The sequence below is a fragment of the Panthera uncia genome, assembly GCF_023721935.1.
Source record: "Panthera uncia isolate 11264 chromosome E2 unlocalized genomic scaffold, Puncia_PCG_1.0 HiC_scaffold_19, whole genome shotgun sequence".
Lineage (NCBI taxonomy): Eukaryota > Metazoa > Chordata > Mammalia > Carnivora > Felidae > Panthera > Panthera uncia.
Window position 1 is genome coordinate 7,601,137 of NW_026057588.1, and position 22,993 is coordinate 7,624,129.

General features: G+C 54.2%; 1 protein-coding gene across 1 annotated transcript; it reads right to left on the minus strand.

The window, feature by feature from the left end:
- Positions 1–2,584: 2,584 nt before the first annotated feature.
- Positions 2,585–22,019, minus strand: CPT1C (carnitine palmitoyltransferase 1C). The gene is made up of 18 exons (XM_049621111.1): positions 21,423–22,019; positions 16,625–16,764; positions 14,997–15,168; positions 14,662–14,763; positions 14,437–14,574; positions 10,985–11,062; positions 10,650–10,757; positions 10,462–10,546; positions 9,960–10,155; positions 9,605–9,787; positions 9,044–9,149; positions 7,327–7,443; positions 6,805–6,969; positions 6,411–6,545; positions 5,613–5,765; positions 5,125–5,238; positions 4,894–4,986; positions 2,585–4,359 (listed from the first exon to the last, which is right to left on the minus strand). Exons 1-18 carry the CDS (start codon positions 21,561–21,563, stop codon positions 4,174–4,176), a joined length of 2,412 nt encoding a protein of 803 aa, XP_049477068.1. The 5' UTR covers positions 21,564–22,019; the 3' UTR covers positions 2,585–4,173.
- Between the last annotated feature and the right edge of the window lie 974 nt (positions 22,020–22,993).

The following is a 22,993-nucleotide window of genomic DNA, read 5'->3' on the forward strand; positions in this document are numbered from 1 at the left end:
AAAAAAGTCACTGTATTTTGAAAAGATTTTGGCCTTACAGAAGATCACCGAAGTGACAATGAGCTGTCAGTGTAGGTTCAGCAACTGTGGCCAATGTCCCACTCTGGTGGTGGTGGGAATGGAGAGAATGGGGAGGCTGGAGTGGGGCAGGGAGTGTATGGGAGCTCTTTGTGCCTTTGCTGTGAGCCTAAAACTGCTCTAAAAAATAAAGGCTATTTTGGGGACGCCTGGGTGGGCCAGTCGGTTAAGCGTCTGACTTCGGCTCAGGTCATGATCTCGCGGTCCGTGAGTTCGCGCCCCACGTCGGGCTCTGGGCTGACGGTTCAGAGCCTGGAGCCCGTTTCGGATTCTGTGTCTCCCTCTCTCTCTGCCCCTCCCCCGCTCATGCTGGGTCTCTCTGTATCTGAAAAATGAATAAACCTTAAAAACTAAAAAAAATAATAATAAATAAAGTCTATTTTTTAAAATTAACATTCATTCATTTTTGAGACAGGGAGGGAGGGAGGGGCAGAGAGAGAGGCAGACAAAGGATCCGAAGCCGGCTCTGTGCGGACAGCGGCCAGCCTGATGCGGGGCTTGAACTCACGAACTGTGAGATCGTGACCTGAGCCAAAGTCAGACGCTCAACCGACTGAGCCACCCGGGTGCCCAAGAAAGTCTGTTTTAGTTTTATTTTTATTTTATTTTTTTAATGTTTATTTATTTTGGACAGAGACAGACAGAGCTGGGTGTGGAGTCTAGTCAAAACAAAAAACAAAAAACAAAAAAACAATGTAGTAAAGAGGGTGCCGGTACACTTTTCACTCTGCTTCTAATGTTAACCTCTTGACTAACAATGATCAAAACTCAGTACAGTGGGTTGAATAATGGCCTTTATGTTGGTTTTCTTAGGCTGCCATAACCAAGTGCCAGAAACAGGGTGACTTAAACAAGGGAAGTTATTCCCTCACAGGAAGGGGGTATGGTTTTAGTGGGAGATGAAACGGAGAACTGTGTTCATTTTCTGTTGCTGCACGAGAAGGTACCCCAAGCTTAGAGGCTTAAAACACACATTGATTATCCCATTAATTTCCATAGGTCCCAAGTCCAGGCAGAGTTTTGTCAGATTCTCCATTGCAGGGGCACCCGGCTGGCTCAGTTGGTGGAGCATGTGACTTTTGATCTCAGGGTTGTGAGTTCGAGCCCTGCTGGTTGTAGAGATTATGTAAAAATAAAATAATAAAATAAAATAATAAAATAAAATAAAATAATAAAATAAAATATGTTTTATTTTTATTTTTTAATTTATATTGTATTATTTTATTTTATTTTTATTTCAATTTATTTTTGTTTTTATTTTTTTTTAACATTTACTTATTATGGAGAGACAGAGACAGACAGAGCATGAGCGGGGGAGGGGCAGAGAGAGAGGGAGACACAGAATCCGAAACAGGCTCCGGGCTCCGAGCTGTCAGCACAGAGCCCGACGCGGGGCCCGAACTCACAAGCCTCGAGATCATGACCCGAGCCGAAGTCAGACGCTTAACCGACGGAGCCACCCAGGCGCCCCTATTTTATTTTTATTTTAGATCGAGAGAGCAAGAGAGTGAAAGGAGGGGAGAGGGGCAGAAGGAAAGAGAGAGAGAGAGAATGCCAAGCAGGCCCCATGCCCAGCAAGGAGCCTGTCACAGAGGTCGATCCCATGAACTGTGAGATCATGACCTGAGCCAAAATCAAGAGTCAGTTGCTTAACCAATTGAGCCATCCAGGTGCCCCTAGTAAGATCTTAAAACAAAATAAAAGATTCTCCATTCCAGGGTCTCTGCAGGGTACAACTCACGCAGTGACCAGGGCTGTGGTTTCATCAGAGGCTCTACTGGGGAGAGAGCCGCTTCCAAGCTTCCTTAGACTGTTGGTGGAATCCATTCATTTTCTGTTGGCTGTATGACTGGGGGTCCCAGAGCTTTCCTGGATGTTGGCGGTGGTGACCCTCAGGTTCTAGAAGCCACCCGCAGTTCTTTAGTAAGGAGGCTTTCTCAACATGACTGCAAGCCAAAAAAGACAATCCCTCACCCCATGGAGAGATTAAGGGAGTGATACGCCATTACCTTTGCAATGTCATATTGGTTGGAAGCAAGCCATGGGCCTACCCACATTCAAGGGGATTACACAAAGGTGTGGACCTCAGGATGGGAGATCATTGGGGGTTACCTCAGGCTCTGTCCTCCATGGGGATGGATCTGAAAATGGGATTTAGGGGCGCCTGGGTGGCTCAGTCGGTTGAGCGGCCGACTTCGGCTCAGGTCACGATCTCGCAGTCCGTGGGTTCGAGCCCCGCGTCGGGCTCTGTGCTGACCGCTCAGAGCCCGGAGCCTGTTTCGGATTCTGTGTCTCCCTCTCTCTGACCCTCCCCCGTTCATGCTGTCTCTCTCTGTCTCAAAAATGAATAAACGTTAAAAAAAAAAAAACAAAAAAAAAAAAAAAAGAAAATGGGATTTAGTTAGGGATATGGGGTTGAAACTGAGGTACCTGGAGTTTGCATAACTTTTCTACTGCTGTCTATTAAAACAACAACAACAACAAAACATGACAGCTGAAAACAGCAAACATTTATTATCTCACAGTTTCTGAAAGTCAGGAACTCTGCAAGGCAGGAGTCTGGCTCAGGGCCTCTCATGAGGTTACATCTAAGAGGTCAGTTGGGCCGCAGTCATCTGAAGGACTGAATGGGGTGGGAGACTCTCCTTCAAAGATCGTTCCCTCACATGTTCCTCCCTGGTGGTTGGCAGGAGGCCTCAGTTCTTCGTGACGTGGGCCTCTCCATAGGCTGCTTGGGTGTCCCCATGACACGGCAGACGGCTTCCCGCAGAGCAAGTGATCCCGAGAGGGCGCAAGAAGGAAGCCAGGATATTTTTCACGTCAGTCACTTCTACCACATTCTTTTAGGAAAATGAGTCACTAAGTCCAGTCCATACTCAAGGGGAGAAGGATTAAGGTCCACCTTGTGGAGGGAAGCGTGCCGAAGTCTTTGTGGAAAAAAAAATTTTTTTAATTAAGTAAACTTGACCTCCAATATGGAGCTTGAATTCACGATCCCAAGATCAAGAGCCGCACGCTCTACTGACTGAGCCGGGCAGGTGCCCCACTTGTCGACATTTTTGAAAGTACCAGAGTTAGTGGGTTGGGTCTGAAGGTTTGGGTTGGTGGCGGTTAAGCTGTGCACGGTTTTAATTTGTTGTTGGGCTTGTGTGTTGTTACGCTCGATGTGGTGGAGACCACAGGGCTTGGCGTCATGGAGTACAGGAATCATGGCACTGGTGGGCTGGACCACTGGGGCCTTGGTGTGGTCAGACGGGGTTGGTGGTGACCTGGCTTGAGTTGAGCCGGCGGGCGTCGTAGCGGTACTGGGGGTCGAGTAGCGGTGTGATCGAGGAGTGCGGTGTTTAAAGCATAACTCTGGGCCAATTTTAAGTTTGGGGTATGGCGGAGATTGGATGGCAGTTTTGGTCGGGTGGCGGAGGTTGGAGTTGGATGTTTTTGCGCCGTTTGTATGCTTCCGGTTGTGGTTGTGTTGTCGGGGGTAGTGGGGTGTGGCGTTGCGGAGTCATTGGTTTTGGGATCGCGACAACGGTCAGGCGGAACATTAGGCAGAGCCTTTCCCAGTTGTGGGAGTGGCATCCGTCACTGAGGAGGAGGTTGGAATGGCCGGGGTTGGGCTGAGGAATAAGAATTTTGGGGGGTTCATCGGAGGTCTCGACAAGGGTGGCTGGAACGGTGTCGGTCTTGAGGTTTGGGGTGGGCAGTGGTGTTGGGGCAGCAGGAACTGGGCTAATGAGAATTTGTGGGGTTATTTGACTGAGACTGGCCTCGGATGGTTGGGTCCGGTGTGACTGGAGCCGGGAATTCAGTAGGAGTGGGCAGGGTTGGGGGGTGTGCCTGAAGTTGATCGTAATGGAGAATTCACGGTTGGGCCTGGGGACGGAGGGGAACTTTTCTTCTCCACCCTGATCCTCACCCCTCCCACCCCCTGTGAGCCCAACGGCATAGCGAACACCACACACCCAGCTTACACGTCTTTATTGGACCAGATGCGGGATTTCCAAACCCAAACAGGCTGCCTCTTGTCCTGCACCAACCCAGTCGTAGAGACCCTCTCCCTAGTTCTTGGGGAGGCCAGCTCCCTGCTGGAAGGGGTCAAAGGTTGGTGGATTTCGTGGGGGCCCTGGAGCCCCCAGTGTGGCAGGGGAGAGAGCCATGCCTGTGCCCCGAGTCCTCCTCCTGTAACCCTCTGCACCTGAGCTTAGGGCGCGGCCCCTCCTGGAACAGGGAGGCCACATCCAACAATGCATCCTCGATGTGCTGCCCCAGCCGGTGGGAGTCCTGGAAGGAGAAACACGTCATGTCCAGGAGGAGCCGGGACAGGGGGTTCCTCGGCGCTGGAAGACAAGAGGGCTGGTCTGACGGAGGAGGCGGCAGGGGACTGCGATTCCTGGGTCCGGGGGCAGCATTGAGCCAGGAGTCTGGACTCCTAGCTTGTAGAAGAGGGAGCTGGTCTGGACTCCCAGGTTGTAGGAGAAAAGGGAGCTAGGAGTCCAGACCCCTGGGTCCTGAGGGAGGAGGGTGCGGGGGGGCGGGGGGGGGGTTCCAGCCTGTCTCCCCATTAAAAATTTTTTTTTAATGTTTATTCTTGGGAGAGAGAGACAGAGACAGAGACAGAGCGACACAGAGAGAAGACAGAGCATGAGCAAGAGAGGGGCAGAGAAAGAGACACACACACAGAATCAGAAGCAGGCTCCGGGCTCTGAGCTGTCAGCATACAGCCGAGGCAGGGCTCGAACTCACAAACAGTGAGATCACGCCTGAGCTGAAGTCGGAGGCTTAGCCAACGGAGCCACCCAGGCACCCCTGTCTCACCGTTTTTGTGCTAGATTTTTTGCTGGAGATGTGGAAGGTGATGGTGTCATCCCCCATGAAGATGTACGAAACCCCATAACCGTGGTCATCCGCCTGGAGAGGGGCAGAGGCAGGGGGGACAAACTAGCCTCCAGGCCCCTCCTCCCCAACTAGGCAGGAGCGCGGCCCCGAACTCCCTCCTCCCTCGGGGCCCACGTCCAGGGAGGTGGGGTCAGGCCCCGGGGCACTCACAGGCCCGAATCCCCCACCAGAGGAAACATAGTCGGGGTAATTGTGGACGTCGAACAGGTGGGTTTGCTGAACGGGGATCTGGCTGGTGGCCAGCTGCCACTGCTCAGAGTGAACCTGACGGACAGAGAGAAGACGGTCGAGGATGCAGTGAAGACCAAAAGAGCAGCCGGTCCGCGCCCCGTTGGCTCAGCTCCATTCCACGCAGCCCGGGCCCATTCCGGCCTCCCCCTCGCCCCCCGACGCCTTTCCCTCGGTCTTCCTGACCACGCCCCCACCTGACCACGCCCCCTCGCCTCCCTGACCCCGCCTCCTCTCCCCTTCTCTCTCCCCCTCTTCCCTCCCTGCCCTCTCCCTTCCTCTCTTGCCGCAGCACCGCCCCGCCCCAACTCTCTCCTCTAACGCCTCCTTTTGCCCACCTCACCCTCCTCGTCCTGAAGTCCCTCTCTTCTCCCGTGGTTCCCCGCTTCCCTCTTTCCCTGCACCCTAACCTGGTCCAGAAAAGGCGACTGCAGGTGCAGGAACTGGGACACGATGTAGAGAGCGAAGAGGTGGCGGTCGACCCCCTGTCCGCTCATCGCGGCCTTCAGCAGAGCCTGGTGCTTTTCCACGGCCAGGCGGAACATGGCACGGCGCTGTGGTTCCTGGGGTCCCCCCGGGAGGTCACAGGTCATGGAAAGACAGGAAGTGGGCTTACTGCTGGGGCCTGCCACACCCCTGGCCTCAACCCAGCTTGCAAACTCCCTGCAAGGCAGAGATACCAATTCTACTTTGCGGAGGGGAAACAGGCTCAGAGAGGGGGAGTCACCTGCCCGGGGTCACAAGGCAAAGCAGAGGCAGGTGGGTTCCCAGGTCTGTCTGATCCAGGGCCCCAGGTCCTTCCATTGAACCATAATAGGTAGCGGGAAAGGGAACAGAGGTGCGTGGGGGGTTTCTGAGCAGACAGGTAATGTTAGGAATATGTGGAGGGGTACAAATGCAAGTCCTAAGGTGACATAGAGGTTAAATAATCAAAGAGAGACACATTGTGGAACCAGAGGTCCCTGTTAGGTGATCCCCCAGTGCCCTGTGCGACCCCCCCCAACTAAAGCAAGTATCACACTGCACTGAAATATCTCTGTCTCTCCCCACCAGTGAGCAGCTTGAGGTAGGAGACCAGGTCTGGGTCCTCCTTTGTCCATAATGCCCATCATGGGTCCCGGTCCTCAGAAGGTGCTCCATAAATATTTGCAAGTGTATGAACGAGTATGTGGAAATGACCAAAGCCTCAAAACGAGGCCCACACCCACTGTCTTCTCTTTGTCCTCCATGGCTCTCACAAAGTTGCAGGCCTCTCTGGTGCAAGATCGCACCGTCTCCGTCCGGCCTTCCAGGAACAAGCGAGTCATGGTTGACTCATAAGTCAGGCAGAATTGACCCCTGTCCTGGGGGGGGGGGGGGGGGCAAGGAAGGGAGAAGCCTGTCAGCCGGGCTCTGGAAATCACAGACTTGACCCACCTCTGTGTGGACCTCCCGCCTCCTCCTGCCGGGAGAATGTGTGACTGGGGGAGACAAATCAAGATGGCGGCCCCACAGCGGCAATGACCAAAAAAGCGTCACCAAAGGGGCTGACAAGGGAGGTCTTGGGGGGCCCAGGGGAACCAAGGTCCCGAGAAGGGGTTGGGGTCAAGGAACCCAACTGACCCGGAAGTGGGCCAGCTGCAAGGCCATCTGGATGAAGCTGTCTGAAGAGAGGTGGCAGCGTTTGATGAAACTCTTGCCGAAGTGGGAGAAGGGGAAGACGTGGCAGTCAACATTTCCAGACAAGGTCTTGGCTCCCCTCAGGGCTAGAGAGATGGACAGATGGATCTGCCAGAGGAGGAAGGAGGGAGGGATGGCTGGGGTTACGGATGGGGTAGGGTTAGAACTGGGAGTGGGGAGGGAAGCGAAGGTGGAAATCGAGTCAGGGTAGGGGTGGAATGTGGAAATGGGGACAGAGGCAAACGTGGAGCTGAAGGGCTGGTTAATGATGGCGGGGGGGACTGAGGTTGGGCTGAAGACCGAATTGGGTTGGGGAGGGGGTTGGGGTTTCAGGTGGGGAGGACTGGATTGGGCTGGGATTGGAGATGGGGCCGGGGTGGGATTGAGTTTGGGGATGGGGATGAGTTTAGAGTCAAAGCCAGGGGGTTGCAGACTTGGAGGAGAGGCCCGGGAGCCCAGTCTCACCTTTTCTGGAAGGTCCCAGTGCAGCCGCTGGGGCTGGGGCAGTGAGGGATCAGGATGCCCTTTGCAGTGGCCGTCGGCTGAGTAGCCCAGCTGAAAACATTCTGTGGCCAGAGTGAACTGTGTACAAACAGAGGCTGTCAGAGTCCCTTCCTCCCTCTGGATTGAGGGCTCTCTAACCAGGGACTTGCTTTCGTAAGTCCCTTCTGGGGGTTGGAGGGGGGGGGGCAGTCGTTGAGAAACAGAAACCTCTGATGTTCACAGGTGAGTTCTCAGGTTCAAGTTCATTGAGAGTAAGTCCGATACTAATACTCAGCTGGTGCCTACTGGCCTTTTACTTCTGACTAGTAGACAAAAAGCCACCAACGGTGGCCCCCGACTTCCCAAGACACCCGCTACCCTCACCCCCACCAGGATCCTGAGACCAGAGAGATAAAGCCCAGCACAGCATGGGCCGCCAAGGGGGTTGGTGTCCATTCTGACTGAGTGGTGCCCACGCCCTGATGGTTGTTAAATTTTATTTTATTTTATTTTTTATTTAGTTTTGTTTTTGTTGTTAAATATTTTAAATCAGCCCTGGTCGAGCACCTGCTACCCACCAGCCTTTCCCTTATTCTCACGATAACTTAGGGAGACGGGATAAAGATCCCCATTTCCGCATTAGAAACAAACATCAAGAAACACTTTATGCCTTGGAGTTTCCACGTATCTTTATCATACTCTATGTGACATCTCTTCACTCAAAGTTGATGCACAGAGACCACAGGTTGATATGAAGGGTCTGAAAGTTAAACTGAATTGACAGTTTCATCGGCCAGTATCATCAAAGGGGGAAAACTCCCATCTTACAAATGCGAAACAGGTACAGAAGAGTCCATGCTTACCCAGGGCTGTTCCTAAGATCTGAAAGGGGCCTCCCTTCCCCTCAAACATGCTGGATCCCACCCTGGGCCTCACCCAGTACCTCATGCAATGCTATGGAAGAGTGGGAACCTGAGAGGGTGTAGACGGCACCTGCTATGATTTAGGGACTAAGAAAAAAGAGAAAATAGAGGGGCGCCTGGGTGGCTCAGTCAGTTTCGGTTTCGTGGTTTCGGCCCAGATCATGATACCACATTTCGTGAGTTCAAGCCCCGCATCAGGTTCTGCATTGACAGGGTGGAGCCTGCTTGGGAGTCTCTCTCTCTCCCTCTCTCTCTTCTCCTCCCTGCTCTCTCTCTCAAAATAAATAAATGAACTTTAAAAAAAAATTAAAAAAAAAAAAAGAGAAGATCGAGATGCTAAGATTCTCAGGATTGGATGGGAGCTTACAGAAAAAAGAAACTCCAACCCTTCCATCTGATGAAGGGGAGAAATGAGGCTCAGAGGAGGGGAGTAACTTTCCCAAGGTCACACAGCAAGCCATCACACTGATTCAGTGTATTGTGGTTGAAAGGCCTCATTTTCTGGTCTCAGAACATTCTGGATCCATGTTCTTGCTCTGCAATTCCTGGCTCTGTGACTCTGGCCAAATCACTTCCCTTCTCTGAGCCCCGGCTGCCAACTCATCAAAAGGTCATAATCCCAGACACTCTTTTCTTTGCTGGGTGCCCCCCCCCCACCCATCTGGTATCTGCTTGTCTGAGCCTCTGTCTTCCCCCTAAGCGTAGGGCCCTGGAGAGGAAGGTCTTTGGAAATGGGGCCGATGGTCCCCAGGGCAGGAGGGGACTGGCTGCCTCACCTCCCACATGTGTCCTGAGATGGGGCAGTCGGCCCACGAGTGCTCCACGCTGAGACCCAGCTTCCCATTGGAGAAGACGATTAAAGTGAAGGATTTGTCAAACCAGCTGCAGGCGAGAATTCAAAGTGGTCACCAGAGAGCCAGGGCCAAGAAGGAACTTGGGTGCTCTTGGTGGAAAATGCAGGAGTGTCAGCCTGGGGGGATTTTTCTGGAACCAGGGCTGGTATAGGGATCTCTAAGAGGGTGGAGGTCTCCACCAGGCAGTCTAGATGGTTTCTGAGGCATGTCTAAGGCTTGGAAAATTGGGACATCTCGAGGGAACATGCCAAGCAAGGTTCAAGGCTCACGAGGAGCTGAGGGGTTACGGGGATTCTCCCGGGAACCTCAGAAATCACGAGGGTGCCTCGTGCACATCTAGGAAGTTGTCTGAGGATCTCTAGGTACGGAAGTCCCAGGTCTGGGCTCTAGGGTCTGCTTGTCTAGTGTCCAGAGTCCCAGGTCTGGAGACCGGGTTCTGGGGTCACAGGTTGGGGTGAGGTTCCAGTCCAGGGGCTGACTCACCGGTCATGGCCCCTGCCAGCCAGTAGGGCATGGGCATAGGCATCCAGTGTAGCTGCGGGGTCCTCCCTGGTGAGCCCTGCAGGTTCCGAGTCCAGGGATACGAAGAAAGCAGCTCCTTCCACGGCCTCCAGGGTATCCTCAGCCTGGGTCTTCAGGGAACTCCGTACCTGGGCCCACACGTCCCTGTGGCGGGGGTGGGGGTGGGGGAGGGGGAGGGGGAGTGGGGGGTGGGGTGACTGTACCTGAGCCCAGGCTGGCCCCGTACCCCCCAGCCCCCACCCAGCCCCCAACCTTGCCCTTCTACAACCCTGGGAGGCTGGCTGGGCCCCCGGGGCCCCCGATCTCCCGCCCTCACCTGGGAGCAGCGGTCAGGGCCGCCAGATGCTCCTCCTGGGGGCAGGCGGGGGAGGGGTCGTCCAGGATTCGCTGGAACTGCTGCTCCAGGGCCCGCGGGGACAGCAGGCCGCTCTGGGAGTGGGTCCCCACGCGGTAGAATCGGCCACGGTGGAAGACGGCCACGTGTCGGCTGTCGCGGAGGTGGCGGATGTGGTCTAGGGGCGGCGTGGGTGGAAGGGCAGAGGGCACGAAGGTCAGTGGCAAGAATAAGAGCAAGGGTCATTTATCAGGCACTTCCTGGGTGGCTCGCACTGTCCTAAGTACTCATTTCACCCTCACTACCCTGTGCACCCTTACAATCCGGTTTCAGAGACGAGGATACCCAGGCGCAGAGAGGGTAATAGCTTACCCAGGTCACACAGCTAGGGAGCGATGGAGCTGGGATTCGAACCCAGGAGACCATGCTCTCAGCTACTACACTGTTGACGCCTCTGCCGGTGCGGGGCCAAGAGGAATCTCACCTTTCTGGATGCCGGGAATGCGCGTGGTGTTGAAGATCTTCTCATACTGGGCAGAGCATAAGGGCCGCATTCCCATCAGCAAAGTCTGCAAGAGACCACGGGCTCCCGAACTGCCTCCCAGGACCCGCGTGGCCCCACGGCCACAGGACCGCAGTCTCCGTGTCCGGCCCACAGGGCGGCCCTCTTACAGGCAGGATCTCCTGGCGGTTCAGGCGGTGGCGGTAGAGGAGGAGGGCGTGGACCGCGTTCCCAGCGCGAGCGGCCTGCACCGGCGTGGGAGTGACGTACAGGAAGTCCTGGGGGCCAGCCGAGGGGACCGCAAAGCGCCCGGGGTCAGGCGTGCCCCTCACGGGGACACTGACCCCCAAACCCAGATCCTGACCCCAACAGAGGGCGGGATGGGGAACCACAGACTCTGATTCGGGTCACGGCCCCGAAGCTCCACCTCCTACAGAGACATCCCAACCCTAGATCCTTGACCGGCGGCCCCGCCCGGCTCCCAGCCCCGACGTTCCCTCCTCACCATCATGTAATAGTTGCTGTTCACCATCAGCGAGTGCCGGGAGCGCAGATACACAAATTCTTCCCACCAGTCACTGACCTAGGAGTGGGGCCGAGAGACGCACAGCTGGGGTGGCTGCGGCCAAGCCGGGGAGCGGGGCAGTGGGAGCGGCAGGACCCCCAAGACTTGGCGGCCGAGTCCCTGAGGGTGGAACTCAAAGAAGGAGGCCATGGTGATCAGTAACCAGCAGTAACCCCGAAGTCCATCAATTGGGGATCAGTTAGCTAAATCGCGCTATACTCCTGTCCCGGAATATGCTACCAAGCTGTTCAAAAAAGCACACGGCCGGGCACCGGGGGGGGGGGGGGGGGGGGGGGGGGGGTGCTCAGTGGGTTCAGCCTCTGAGACTTCGGCTCAGGTCATGATCTCACGGTTTCATGCTGACTGGAGAGCCTGCTTGCGATTCTCTTTTTCCCTCTCTCTGCCCTTCCTCTGCTCACACACTCTCTCTCAAAATAAATAAGCAAAACTTAAAAAAAACTACATATCACCAAGACCCAAGTGTCCAACGAAAGATGAATGGGCAACCAAAACGGAGCCTATCCCTACAATGGATTTTTTTTTTTTTTTTAAGATTTTACTTTTAAGTAATCTCTACACCCAGGGTGGGACTTGAACTGGCAATCCTGAGGTCAAGAGCCACACACTCCTCCGACTGAGCCTGCCAGGCGCTCTTAATATAAAAAGGAATGAAGTTCTCATGTGCACTGCGACACGGACAGACCCTAAAAACATTATGCCAGGTGATATGAGTCAGACACAGAAGGACAGATCGTGTATGATTTTATGTGCATGAAAAATCTAAAATAGGTAAATCCCTAGAGATAATAAGTAGAATAGAGGTTACCTGGCACTTCGGGGAAGCAGGAATGGGGATGTATTGCTTAATAGGTACCAAGTTTCTGTTTGGGATGATGAAAAAGTTCTGGCGATAGATTGTTCTGATGGTTCCAGACACGGCAAATGCACTTAATACCACTGAATTGCATACTTAAAAATGGCTAAAACGGAGGCGCCTGGGTGGTTCAGTCAGTTCAGCGACAGACTCTTGGTTTTGGCTAAGGTCACGATCTCATTGTTCGTGAGTTCGAGCCCCAATGGGGATTCCCTGCTTGGGATCCTCTCTCTCTCCTTCCCTCTCTGCAACTCTTGTGCTCTTGCTCTCTCTCTCTCTCTCTCAAAATAAGTAAAATAAAGTTTAAAAATGTATTTTAAAAATGGCTAAAATGATAAATTTTATGTTATGTCCATTTTATCACAAATATACATATTTAGGTTACATATGCTTTATATACTATATTAAATCTATATTTTCTACAAATTATAAAATATATAAACATATTATGTTTTATGCAATTGAAAATTACATGTAGGGGCTCCTGGGTGGCTCAGTCGGTTCAGCGTCCGACTTCAGCTCGGGTCATGATTTCACAGCTCGCGGGTTCGAGCCCTACGTTGGGCTCTGTGCTGACAGCTCGGAGCCTGGAGCCTGCTTCCGACTCTGTGTCTCCCTCTCTCTCTGCCCCTTCCCCGCTCGTGCTCTGTCTCTCTCTGTCTCTTTCTCTCTCTCTCAAATAAACGTTAAAACAAATTAAAAAAAATTACATGTAATATAGAAATAAAATTTACATAGCATAAATAAAAAATATAGATAAAAAGTCTAAGTGAGAGGAAAGCACGGTGTCAGACTTTAGTTGGCCTTCACATTTTTTTTTGTTACACATAAGATAACAGGGTATGTTATAATTGGTGGTGCCTTAGAAGTCCAAAGAAATACAGACATCGTGCGTGTGTGCGGGCGCGTGTACGTACACACGCGCGCGCATACGCACAGGCGCATGCGCATTGGAACAGACTCCGGTCCAAGAGCTTGAAGGAAAAAAATGTAAAAACTAAGGCCTGGCTTCCCTTCTCCCTCTCCAGACACGACTCGGTCCCCTCCATAGCGCTTGTCCGTGCTGCTGCCCCTCGTGGCTGTGTCTCAGCTCCTCCTCCCTTCCAAGTCCAATGCTGTCACCCAGGCCTCTTTCCTGAGCCTCCACCCAGGTCTCCAGCTGCCCCAGGGCAGGTCCCCGGCACCCCCAGGCCTGTCACACCTGCCCCCACGGAGCTCAGTGCCTTTGCCCCACAGCTGCTCCCCTTCTCCCCATCTCAGGGACACACACACCCCCCCCCCCCCCCCCCCACGTGAGGCCCGTAGGCGCCACCCTTGGCATCTCCTCACCCCCAGCCTGACAGTCCCAGCCCCACCCCCCCACCCCCGCCCCCTGACTCTGCCTCATCCCCCCGGGCCCAATTCCCCTGTCTGCCCTTCCCCCCCCCCCCCCCCCCCCCCCGCATCCTCTCCAGCCTCCCAGCCTCCAGTGTCTCCCCTCCAGTCTTTCCCCCACACCAGAGCTGATCCTGACCTCCCCCTGTTCAGCATACTCCCATGGCTCCCTAGCACCCCCAATAAAAAGTCCAGGATCCTCAGCTGGAGTTCAGGCCACTCCCCGCCACTCAACCATTCCCTCTCTTGACGACCACCCTTCAATCCCTGTGTCCCAGCGAGCGATGCCCTCCTGGTTCCCAGCCCACGTCCTACAACTGCCGTACTACTCACCTCCGCTGGGCCCATTCCCTCCTACCAACCGCACCGGTTCAAATTCTGTCCAACCTTCAGGGCTCAGGCCTAGTAAATACTCCTCCTGGAACCCTGATCCTCTCGTCCAGTGGCGGCGTCCCCCCCCCCCCCCCCCCCCCCCCCACCGCAGACGCTCACACCGCCCCACCTTTCTTCGCTGCTACCTCCACCTGATCCCACACTGCCTGCCCCCTATTTATGACTTCCTTCTACAGAATAGGAGGCCTGTAAGCCCCGATTTGAGTGAGTTGCTGTCTTGCTCTGTGCCTCAGTTTCCCAAGGAGCTCAAATCAGAGTACTACCAAAGGCCTAGCTCCTGAACTCGGAATAGAAGCCCATTTGGGGGGGGATGCCCTTACTCAAAAGGAGGGGATAAAACCAGAACAACTCTGGGGGCGGGGGGTTTAGACCACTGGCCTGCCGGGCAAGGAGCTGAACCGTCCGAGTCCGGGAATTCTGGTTCCAATCCGGGAGGGTTGGGGGCTGAGCTGTGGATGTGGGCAGGCCCTGGAGGCGGGGCTTAGATAATGGATGTCGGGCTCACGTCCGAGCATGCAGGTCCCGGGAGAGGCTCAAAATGTTAGCACATGATGGATATTGGAGAGTACGAACAGCTCAGAATATTGGAGCACCTAGGGCGGGGTTTAAACTACGGGAGCGTGTGGGCGGGACTCAGAACGCGGAGCAGGGGGCGGGCCTGCAGGTTGTGGGCGTGTCGGGGGGGCGGGGCGTAGAACCCCGCCTTAGGAAGGCGGGCTCAGAACCTCCGCGTTCAGGGTGGGGGACTCACGTAATTGGACGCCCACCAGGACTTGAGCCGCAGGTACCACTGCAGCAGCGACGCCTGCAGCCTCAAGAATTCCTGCGCTAGGACAGACGTCAAGTCGAAGTCCTCGTCGGAGAGGATGGGGCGGACAGATTCCAGGTACTGAGGGGCGAGGAGCAGATGGTAGGTCGCGCGCCCGCCCGCCCCCGCCCGCCTCCCGCCCCACGTGGAGGTAGCGGGCGGGCCCACCTTGCGCACGGTGTCCTGCACGGAGGGCACGGGCTGGCGTGGCAGGGAGCGCTGGTAACTGAACAGCATTGGGTTGCGACCGGAGAAGATGCGGACCAGGGCCTGGAGGGAAGCGGGGAATTAGTGGGTCACTGCACCCCTCCCTGGGATCCGGGACCGGGATCGGGGGTTGTACATGGCAACCTACAGAGAGAATGGGGTTGGCACCCAGAGAATGGGGGGACAGACCCAGGGGGAGGCGTAGAGACCAGAGAGAGATGGACAGGGTCCCAGAGAGAGGGACATAGAGAAGTGGGTCCCCGGAGGGCCTAAGCAGGGCTCTGCCCTTCACATACCAGCCAGGTCTTGGTGGGCGAGGACATGGCTCCGTGGGGTTCAAGGAGCCAGCCATGGTAGGACAGAAGCAGCCTCAGGGCCACGTGAAGCGTGAAAATCAGGGCTCCCCACAGGCACGAAGCAAACAGCGCGGCTGCCAGGACTCCCCGAAGCCTGTGGTGCTGTCCACCCCTGGGGGAGTGAAAGAGACACCGGGCCTGGGTCTCCTGGCCTCAGAACGCCCCTTCCCTCCAGCCCCACCAGCCCCTGCTCTTCCTGATAGTCTCTGACCCTGATCTTTTGACTGGGGGCCTATCTTCTAGAATTGGAGTCAGTCGTAGAAATCGAGTTTCCTAGGGGTACCTGGGTGGCTCCGTCAGTTAAGCGTCTGACTCCTGATTTCAGCTCAGGTCATAATCTTATGGTTTGTGGGTTCAAGCCCCTCATCAGGCTCTGCGCTGACAGTGTGGAATCTGCTTGGGATTCTCTCTCTCCCTTTCCCTGCCCCTCCCCTGCTCATGCTCGCTTGCTCGCTCGCTCTCAAAATAAATAAAAATAAAACGTTAAAGAAATTTAAAAAAATGTAAGAAAGAAACTGCTGATCTAAAACCACAGTAAATCAACATGTTTGCAAAGTGGCAATCAGATAGACATATGAGCAAATCCCACCTGGAGGACTAGGAGCGAGTTGCTTCCCCTCTGTAGATGGGGTAAGTCTAGCCTTCCTGGAAATTTCTACCTCTGATCCTGGGTCTGCCCTGTGGGACTGTCTGTACAAAATCGGAACCTTCTTCCCCAGGAGGACGAAGCCAAGAATTAGAACCTGTCACTTCCCCCACACCCGGCTCCCAAACCGTCCCCCCAAATGGCAATTATAATAACACAACCATTCCCATTTAGTAACCTTCTGGCACTGTATGGAATATTCCACGTGCATGCTTTTTTTTTTTTTTTTTTTTTAAGATTTTGTTTTTAAGTAATCGCGACACCCAGCGTGGGGCTCAAACTCACAACACGAGATCAAGAATCGCGTGCTCCACTGACTGAGCCACCCAGGTGCCCTTATTACCTATATTTAATTTTTTTTAACGTTTATTTATTTTTGAGAGAGAGAGAAACAGAGTGTGAGCCGCAGAGGGGCAAAGAGAGAGGGAGACACAGATCTGAAGCAGGTTCCAGGCTCTAAGCTGTCAGCACAGAGCCCAACACGGGGCTCGAACTCAGGAACCACAAGATAATGACCTGAGCCCAAGTTAGACGTTTAACTGACTGAGCCACCCAGATGTCCCTATTACCTGTATTTTATAGAGGAAGACTCTAACACCGAGAATGGTTAAGTCTCTTGCCTAAGGCTACACAACTGAAGGCCAGTAGGGCTCCTACTTTTCTCGGTGCTTATATAACCATGTCTGGATATTTTCTAGTTTGTCAGCATCCCCCTTAGCAAGAAACAGACCGGATGGAAAATAGGCAGAGAGAAGGGGGGGAATCACCTCCTTTTTACTCATGCTGTACCTTTATTAATCTGACCCAAAGTAAGTCTCAGAGATTACTTCTCTTTAGCAGGCACATCACACTGATAGAGAAGCTTACTGGGTGGAGGGGGAGGAATTAGGGAGGTTTACTGGGCCCAAGCGGGGGAGCTCACCAGTCTGGCAGCAACTCTTCGATCTTCTCCATCAGTCCTAGGGAAGGATCCAGCTGGAGGAACCAGGCGAGCTGAATGGCACTGAAGAGGAAGAGCCAGCTGAGGGGGCTGGCAGGGAACACACCAGTAAGAAAGTCATTCTGCAGGGAGGAAAGGCACCCATTCAATCAATTAATCCTCCTCTAAGCACCATCCTTAGACATTGACAGAGCACCCAGTGTGCGCTGAATCCCGAGCTGGGTGCTCAAGACCCAGTGGGGACCAGAGAGATCTGGGTCATGCCCTCAGGGAAGTCAGTCAGGAACGAAGCGAGTGCTAATGCGATAAAAACAAGGCAGGCACAAGAGCCCTGAGCAGGATGCTCAGCTTGGAGGAGTCAGGGAGGGCTCCCTGGAGGAGGTCACTCCCAGGCAAAATGGCCCTCCATATACTGCAGGGGCTGGAGCTCAGCAGGCCTTCTAGAACTTTGTGGCTATGGAATGAATGAGGAATGCAAAAGTACTGGGAAATGCATGGAAATACCTAACGCTTAACCAGCACTCACTACCTGCCCGGCCCCTTTTCCAAGGCGGAACTCTTAAAACCCCCCCAACATCTCTGTGCGGCAGGTACTTCGGTGATTTAATTTTGCAAAAGAAACCACTTGGGTTCAAAGTCACACAGAGAGCATGATAAGAGCTGCTATTCGTTGCCATCAGGGCTCCAGAAACCGCGTTCTCTTTTCCCACATTTAACAAATGGGAGAGCCTCAGAGATCACGGTTTAGAACTTGGGCTCTGGGGCCCTGGGCTCAAACCTCTGCTCTGTCACTAACAAGCTGAGTGACCGCGAGCAAGTGGCTTCACCTCTCTGTGTCTGTTTCCTCATCTGTGGAATGGGAACAATCCCAGTACCTGGCTCATGGGACTGTCGTGAGGACGGGATGAGAAAATGTCCTCCCACAAACAGTTATTGTGGTCCTACAGCAGTGATAAGACAGCAAGATCCCTGCTCTCCTGGGGGACAGAGCAATAGCTACGTCAGTAAAGGATTTAGGGTAGTGTGGCAGGTGGCATTAGGGACTGTGGAGTAAAATAAAGCAAAGAGGGCTGGCGGGGCAGGGGGCAGGGGGGAGGGTAGCGAATTGCATAGCTCAGAGCCAGGCACACAGTAAGCGCTCAGTAAACATCATTACCAATGCTCCTTTCTTTCTATGGCTACCCTACTTCCTGTTGGGGATTTATTTATGTGACGATCTTCCCTTGGTATGGCAAGAAAAGGTTACTGGCAACTGTGGTTCTTTGGTTGCTTATTATTTCTTTAAAAAAAAAATTTTTTTTTCAACGTTTTTAATTTATTTTTGGGACAGAGAGAGACAGAGCATGAACGGGGGAGGGGCAGAGAGAGAGGGAGACACAGGATCGGAAGCAGGCTCCAGGCTCCGAGCCGTCGGCCCAGAGCCCGACGCGGGGCTCGAACTCACGGACCGCGAGATCGTGACCTGGCTGGAGTCGGACGCTTAACCGACTGCGCCACCCAGGCGCCCCTTATTATTTCTTTTTAAGAGAAGCAGTCTCTTCCTTTATCCGGGGCTCGGGATCGCGGCAGAACAGGGCTTCGTAATAACAGGAAACGTCTCCAGAGCCCTTCCCAAGGACGAGATGCCTCAATAAATCATTGCATTGCCCTGTATCTCAGCAAAACAGTAGTAAATACCATTATCTCTATCGCATGGGCGAAGAAAGTGAGCAGACAAGAAGTTTGAAGAACGTGTCCCAAGCCAGAGAGGGCCCACTGTCAACCCCTCAAGTCGTCCAGATGTCTTGTGACCCTAATGCAACAGGATGTAGTGCAAAGTTCCACACGGGGGCGCCTGGGGTCCGCTGCCTCTCATATTCATTTGGAAACCATCTCAGGAAACACTCTGACCTCCTGCTGCTGAACAGCCCACATGTGCGCTGTGCCACGTGCTTGGCCCAAAGGACCCACTGCACGTCATTCACAACAGCCCCATGGCATGGGTCCTGGGACCACGTTCTAGAAAAGCAGGATAGCAGGCGTGGGTATGGGTTCCACAGCCAGACTGCTAATTCTAGTCCTGCCCCGAGCACTGCATCTTGGCAGCTGTGTGACCTTGGGAAAGTTGAAGGCACCTCTCTGGGCCTCTGTTTCCTCATCTGTAAAGTGGGACAGAGAATAGGTCTACCTTAGAAGGCTATAATGAAGATCAGATGAGCCATACATTTATTTACTTTGATTTTTATTTGTAAAAGATTTTATTTGGGGAGCACCTGGGCGGCTCTGTCCGTTGAGCCTCCGACTCTTGGTTTTGGCTCAGGTCGTGAGTTCGAGCCCCACATCTCGTTCTGCGCCTGGCAGCATGGAGCCTGCTTGGGATTCCCTCTCTCTCTCCTTCTCTGTCCCTCCCCTGCTCGCGCCGTCTCTGCCCCTCTCAAAAATCAATAAACAAACTTAAAAATTAATTAAAAAAAAAAAAAAGATTTTAAGTCATCTCTACACCCCACACGGGGCTCAAATTCACGACCCTGAAATCAAGGGTCACACGCAAGCAATAGATTTAAAGGGTTTGGTGAGTGTAGAGCCCAAGACACACTAAATATGACCTGATGTGATTTTCGAAACGAGGAAGCAGAGACTCAGAGAAGTTAATAACACGCCAGAGGGCACCCAGCACTTACGACCTATGTGGAACCACCAGGATCGTAGGAATGGCGATGTTGGAGCGGTCACTTCTCTGCATCAGACCTTCTGTTAAGACAGCTCATGCTTACAACAACCCCTCGAGGCAGGGACTGTCAGGGACGCCATTTTATGTGACAAAGTTACGGCTTAGCAGGACGTCTATGCAATTTCAGCCCTGCGGTTGCTGAGGGCACAGCCCTCACCCTGAAACCAAGTTCCAGGAGCTACGACTTCAGGGTGGCTCCTAAGGTCCCAGAATGGAAGAGAAAGGACAGAAGAGCATCCAATGTCCCACAGGGAGAGAGGCAGCTATGTGATAGAAAGGGAAGAACGATCACTATTACAATGATCAATTAATACTAATGACAGGGTCTGGTGGGGCCCACCAGGCATAGGGGACTGACTCTGAGAAGGGCTTTAGGTTTTGACTCAAAAGTAGGGGTGGTGATGGCCAAAATTTTCAACAATGCAGCACTAGTCAAAATCCACTTATAAGTATAGAAACCAGAACAGCGGTTGCTTTGAGTCGGGGGGGGGGGGGGGCTAACTGGAAAAGGGCTCAAAGGAACATTCTAGAATGGCGGCAATTCTGTCTTGCTAGGAAGTTGGGTGCACAAGTATTGTCAAAATTCAAGGACTGTACCTTTTAAGAACCTGTGCATTTTTTTCTGAATGAAACGATACCTTAATTTTAAAAATGTATGTGTGGCTCAGTCAGTTGAGAGTCTGACTTCGGCTCAGGTCGTGATCTCACAGTTCGTGGGTTCGAGCCCCATGTCGGGCTCTGCGCCGACAGCTCAGAGCCCGGAGCCTGCTTCGGATGTTGTGTCTCCCTCTCTCTCTCTCTGCTCCTCCCCTGCTCGTGCTCTGTCTCTCAAAAATAAATAAACATTAAAAAAATAAAGTAAAAATATATGTATATGTGTAGATATGTGTTTATGTATTTAACCCCAGGTTAATGTCCACACGATAACGTTCTAATTGATGAATTAGCCTGAGGCCCAGGAAGTTCCAGGGGCGGGGCTGAAGAAGCTCTTTGTGTGTGTGGGGGGGGGGGGGGGGCTACCCATGTTGGGTGTAGACGTGGGGCTCGAACTCACACCCCCGAGATCAGGAGTCACACGCTCCACCGACTGAGGCAGCCAGACACCTGGTTACTGAATAAAGAACAATCTTATCAAAAGCTAACACTTACTTGGCACTTGCCAGGGCCCAGGCAGTTCGCTCAGTGCTTACATGTCACAATTCATTTAATCCCCTCGACTGTCCCGTCAGGGGAGCTGTTATCATCACCCCTGTTTTACGTGTGGGGAAACTGAGGCTCAGAGAGGAGTACTTGCCCAAGGCCACACAGCTAGTAAGCGGCAGGGCCGGGATTCAGAGTCAGTCTCGGCCAACCCCGCAGGCGTTGCAGACTTGCGTTCAGACAGGGCGTGACCACCAGGGAGACACTATATGTACCCAGTGCCGGACTTCTAGAACTAGTGACCCTGGGGCAGGCGTGGGTTCTGGTTAGACGTCGGGCATGGGCATTCTAGAACAAGGGCAGTGGTGAAGTGCCTACGGACATTTGGAGGTTCACGTCTGGGAACCACAGGGAGGGCGCCCGGCGTATGGAGAGGGGAATTGGGGGTTCAGCGGCAGGCTTGAGGAGGCAGCCTCAGACCCAGGGGCTCGGGCTAGGAGGAGGATTGGGGTGCGGGCCTTCAGGATTGGGGTGTGGGCTAACCAAGATCTTCCCCGGGTCACAGCGTTCTGAAATGAAGAGCACCGAGTTTAGCACCTGAAGATGAAAGGGAAAGGTGAGGGGAGCACCTGGGGTGGGGGGAAGGGGTCTGAATTCTAGAAATTGGGTGGAAGTTGGGTTTGCGGGTCTGAGGACAGAGGGAAGTGGTCCAGGAAGTGGTTGTAAGGGGTGAATAGAGGTTCCCAGTAGGGGAGGAAGTGAGCCTCAGAAAACCCAGAAATGGCTTTAAGGGGGTCCTGAAAGTCCACATCCAAACCCCCAGAAGGGGGGGTGGGGGTGGGGAGGGATAGGATCCCAGAAGTGGGCCTCGGGCACCCCAGAAACACGTAACCGGAGTCTTGGAAGGAAACCAAGCGTGGCCCTCCTCACCCAGAAACGGGCGAGGTGCCTTTTCCAAGAGCGCAGTCCGGAGAGGTAGATCTCCTGCAACACGGGGGCACTGAGCTCCACTTCGGCCCCGTCCGAGGTCAGCGAGGGTCGGAAGCCCACGGCCTGGTGCGCTTCAGCCATGTCACGCTAGAGCCCTGGGAGTTGGGACAGAGGGTCATTTTCCAGGCCCCCAGCCTCAGACCCAGGAATCCGGGCTCCCAACCCCCTCCTCCTGCAGACCCAGGAATATAGGCCGACGGCTCACCCTTCCCTAACCACCTGAGGGGTCTCGAAGGACTTTGTCAGAGACTCGGGTGTTGGGGGGATGTCAGTTGGGGGCCTCTGGGAACGCATAGAGAGGCAGGAGGGATAACTCGCGCGAATCCCTTTTGCGACTCTGCTGAGAAGGAAGTGCAAGGCCGTGCGCCCCTCCCCACTAAAGACTTTCAAGATTCGGGGTTGGGGACGCGAAACCAGCCCAGGGTCGGGTTGCGGGGTCTGGAGAAAAACATTAGTCCGAGACCCATTGAAATGAACACCTGCCGGACGTTGGCACCGTCCGCCTCGTTTCCGCTTCCCATGCCAAGGCGGGGGAGGGGGGGGGGGATGGGACGGGCGGGGAGTGGCGGGGGAGGAGCAGGGGGAATGTCTATAAATTCTTCCGCTCCAGGATGGCCCAGCGTCCCCTCCCCCCTCCGGGGGCTGGAAGAGGTGGGGGAGGGAGCACCCTACTGCGCATGCCTCACAGCCAGGGATGCTGAGACTGTGAGCCGATGCGAGCTTCGAGGACAAGTGATGGAGAAGCCCGCACGCCCAACCCAAGACACAGGCCTCCCGGCCCCGCGGGAGCTCGGGTCCCTCCGGTGCGATACTTACCACGCTGAGTCAGACGTCCGCCGAGTCGATCCTGGAACCCAAGCCCCAGCCCACCCCCCACCCCCGATTCAGAGCGCCAGACCCAAGTCTCCCACTTGCATATGTCCAATCCCAGTGCGACGAGTCCACGACTTGGTCGTCGGGCCTCCGGAGCTCCTGGCCGCTCCCGATTATCCAACATCCAGGAACCCTGATTTCTGCCTCGCGTGTGCCTTCGCCGGGTAGGCAAGTCCCTGGTTTTGTCCCCGCCCCCTTCCAACCCTCTGCGTTCTATCCCCGCCCCCTCGAATCCCAACGTCCAATCCTCTCCCTCCGTTCGCTCCCTAGCCTTCAGCCTTTTTCTACCCGGCCTGATTTCTCTACCATTGGCTTCCCGGGTTCTAAGCAGCTCCTCTCCTCTGAACCCCAGGTTCTTGAGCTTCCCACTCCGCTTTGTCTCACTCTCTTTGAAAAACGAGGCTCAGCTTGGTACTCATAGCCCACCTTTGGGTACGTGTAAAGTCACGCGCGTGGGTATCGAGCCGGAGCGAATCAAAGTTCTACCATCCCGAGGAGGGAGGGCTACTTTGGGGAGTTGGGCCCGCCCACCAAAACCGCCCACGGAAAAAGCAGCTGCGCGGATTGAGTGGTGCGAAAGGGAAGCTACAGCAGATTGGATTCAAGTGAGACAGGCAGAGGGACTTCCGTGTGGGAAA

Excerpts from the sequence above, each read along its gene's own strand:
- CPT1C (XM_049621111.1), bottom strand. The coding sequence starts at position 21,563 with ATGGCTGAAGCGCACCAGGCCGTGGGCTTCCGACCCTCGCTGACCTCG. Across the intron at positions 10,547-10,649 it reads ACCGCCAGGAGATCCTGCCT|ACTTTGCTGATGGGAATGCG; the intron begins GTAAGAGGGCCG and ends GGTCTCTTGCAG. Across the intron at positions 6,970-7,326 it reads ACTGGGACCTTCCAGAAAAG|ATCCATCTGTCCATCTCTCT; the intron begins GTGAGACTGGGC and ends CTCCTCTGGCAG.